Here is a 3,033-nt window from a genome sequence, read left to right on the forward strand (position 1 = left end):
CTGATCAAGGTTCTCCCTCATCATTGATGTTTCTATCTCTCTCTCCCTCTCACTTCCTCTCTGAAATCAATAAAAAAACAAAACAAAAAAGACATTTTAAAATTGCTTTTAGAGAGAGACAAAGAGACAGAGACAGACAGGCATCTATTTGTTCTTTTACTTATTTATTCATTCATCGAGTGATTCTTGTATGTGCCCTGACTAGGAATCAAATCTGCAACCTTGGCGTATCAGGATGATGCTCTAAGCCAGGGGTCCTCAAACTTTTTAAACAGGGGGCCAGTTCACTGTCCCTCAGACCGTTGGAGGGCCGGACTATAGTTTAAAAAAAACTATGAACAAATTCCTATGCACACTGCACATATCTTATTTTGAAGTAAAAAAACAAAACGGGGACAAATACAATATTTGTATTTGCATGTGGCCCGCAGGCCGTAGTTTGAGGATCCTTGCTCTAAGCTAACCGGCCAGAGCTATATTTTTTTAGCAATTTTTATAACTTTGTATTCTGTATGAGAAGATAGTACTTATGACCATTAACCTACCATTGTTATTTTACCAACTTTACTGGTAATTGGGATGAGCTATTGAGATAATCATATGCTTTCTTCTTCTGAGGATAGGTTTCAAAGATTGACTCAGTCTTGAAGTCAATATTCAAGTTTTCATACTATTAACTAATACCATATTCTGTTGGATGGTGGTAACTAATGAAAATGCAATGAAATGTAGGTTAACATGTTTTCTGTTTTTTGTTATGGTGAGGTTTAATTCACTTCTGGTTTAATTTCTCAGTTATGATATTAAATTTCTCATATTTGGCATTGTGGAATTTAGTTGTCTTTCCAAAGTGTGTTATTTTTATTTTTTTCAGTGTATTATTTTAAAAAGTAGATAATTTTCAGTAAGTAAATAAAAAAGAAAGATAGAAAGTTTCCTGATCATTTAATTAGTAAGAAATAATTTTATAGCATATAGATTCTATGATAATTAAACATAAATGTGATACTGTTAATGATAATTATTTTTGCATGTTGTTTTCCATTATTTTGTGATGATAATTTTACTGGTCACTAAATAAATAGTTAAAAGCATATTTAACTGATTTGTGTGCAGGAATGTAAAACAAATATAAAATGCTTATATTTCTCAATATCCTTTTTTGAGTCTAGCATAAGATAATATATATTAAATACTAGAGGCCCAGTGCATGAAATCGTGCGTGGGTAGGGTCCCTAGGCCTAGCCTGTGATCAGGGCCATCTTCCGCCCGCTTGCCAGTCCCCAGTCCCACCCTGCTGCCACCCACCCCAGTTCCCTGTGGTTTCCCATTCGCCATCCTGCTATTGGAGCCTGTGGACCGGGGGGAGGGACCAAAAGGTCGGCCGTTCCACCCACTTGCCAGTCACCAGTCCCACCCTGCCACCAACCACCCTGGTTTCCCATTCGCCATCCTGCAATCGGAGCCTGTGGGCTGGGGGGGAGGGATAAAGAAGTCAAAGAAGTCGGCCAATTTGCCCACTCGCGAGTCCCCAGTCCCACCACCCACCCTGGTTCCCCATTTGCCATCCAGTGATTGGAGCCTGCAGGCTGAGGGGAGGGACCGAGAAGTGGTCAATGTACTTCATAGTGACTGGTCGAGTGATCATTCTGGTCATTACGTTGTTATGGTTGCTGGGCTTTCATTATATAGAATATTCACTTATTTTTTCCATAATACTTTTAACTTCCTAACATTTTATTATTAAATTATTAATTATAATTATTGCTCGTATCTGTTTTATTAACAGATATATTCTAAAGAATTATGCCTGGCATTTGGTAGACTCTCAAAAATATTTATTGAATGAATAGATATAAGATTAAAAATTAGAAAAGAACAACATTATACCAGCAAAAAGAAGAGCTGGAGTTTAATCCAAGGTTATCACAAAGGACAAAAAAATATATAACTTGGCAAGATAAAAAATGGAACCAGGAGATTAAAAATAATACACAATAATCTAAAATAGTTTTATTGAATATAAACTTGCAATCTAGATATTTTTATGATATAGAATTATCATTCTATTTCTATTTTCCAAACATTATTTGAAATAGATATAATATTTTTCTAAATCAGTATATATCATTTAACTATTAATAGTCATATTTTTTAATTATCTTCAAATCTATTATATAGTTTAAGCTTAAAAAATTTGGCTCTCAAAAGAAATTTCAATCGTTGTACTGTTGATATTTGGCTCTGTTGACTAATGAGTTTGCCAACCACTGCTCAACCGACTGAGCTATCTGGCTAGGACCCCTGGCAATTACATTTTAAGTGAAACTTCGATTCATAGAAAATAAGCATACCTTAAATGTATTTATACTTTTGATATGACTCTGCCATGCTAAATTTAAAGGTATCACTATTTAAATATTATTTGCTATGTGTTTCTTATTTTTAGTGTGGATCTATCTAAAAATGTGTTTCTTTCAGTTTAACTGTAGAAGTTTTAAGGACCAAAGGCCCCTGTGTTGTTGAGGAAAATGACCCCATATTTGAGCGTGGTTCTACAACTACGTATTCCAGCTTTAGGAAAAACTATTATTCTAAACCATGGTCAAATAAAGGTAACTAATTTTCATTTTAAATTATGTAGGTCATTTATTTGAAATGTAATGAATTATTTTCTCTGTTTCTGAATTACACCAGGTCTTCCCTAAGTAAAGTGTAAACTACCATGCCGTTTCTGTCTAGCTAATTTTATTGACATTCCCTCCAATCCCCGTCCCATGGAGCTAAAACTCCGACTTTATCTTAGAAAGATTTTTAGGAATTAACATTATAGTCATTTTGGTTAGAATGTTTCTCTGTCAAATTCCTATTCTACCTTAGATAATATTGAATAATAAAGTTTCTACAAATAAAAATTATGCTGTTAAAAAAAGTATATCTATTGCATGCTGTTGCTTATTATTTACATTAAAAAATATTTTTATTGTTGATAGTATTACAGATGTCTTCCATATCCCCCCTCCCCTTTCCCCT

The 3,033-nt window shown here is 34.2% G+C and overlaps 1 protein-coding gene across 1 annotated transcript in view; it reads left to right on the top strand.

Annotated features, from left to right (window-relative positions):
* BDP1 (B double prime 1, subunit of RNA polymerase III transcription initiation factor IIIB) overlaps positions 1-3,033 on the top strand; it is a 98,603-nt gene that overhangs the window by 20,560 nt on the left and 75,010 nt on the right. Inside the window, exon 4 of the mRNA XM_014550561.1 lies at positions 2,470-2,615. Coding sequence (XP_014406047.1) covers positions 2,470-2,615 — 146 coding nt within the window. The remainder of the gene's footprint in view (positions 1-2,469; positions 2,616-3,033) is intronic.

The sequence above is a fragment of the Myotis brandtii genome, unplaced genomic scaffold (genome assembly GCF_000412655.1).
Source record: "Myotis brandtii unplaced genomic scaffold, ASM41265v1 scaffold115, whole genome shotgun sequence".
Classification (NCBI taxonomy): Eukaryota; Metazoa; Chordata; class Mammalia; order Chiroptera; family Vespertilionidae; genus Myotis; species Myotis brandtii.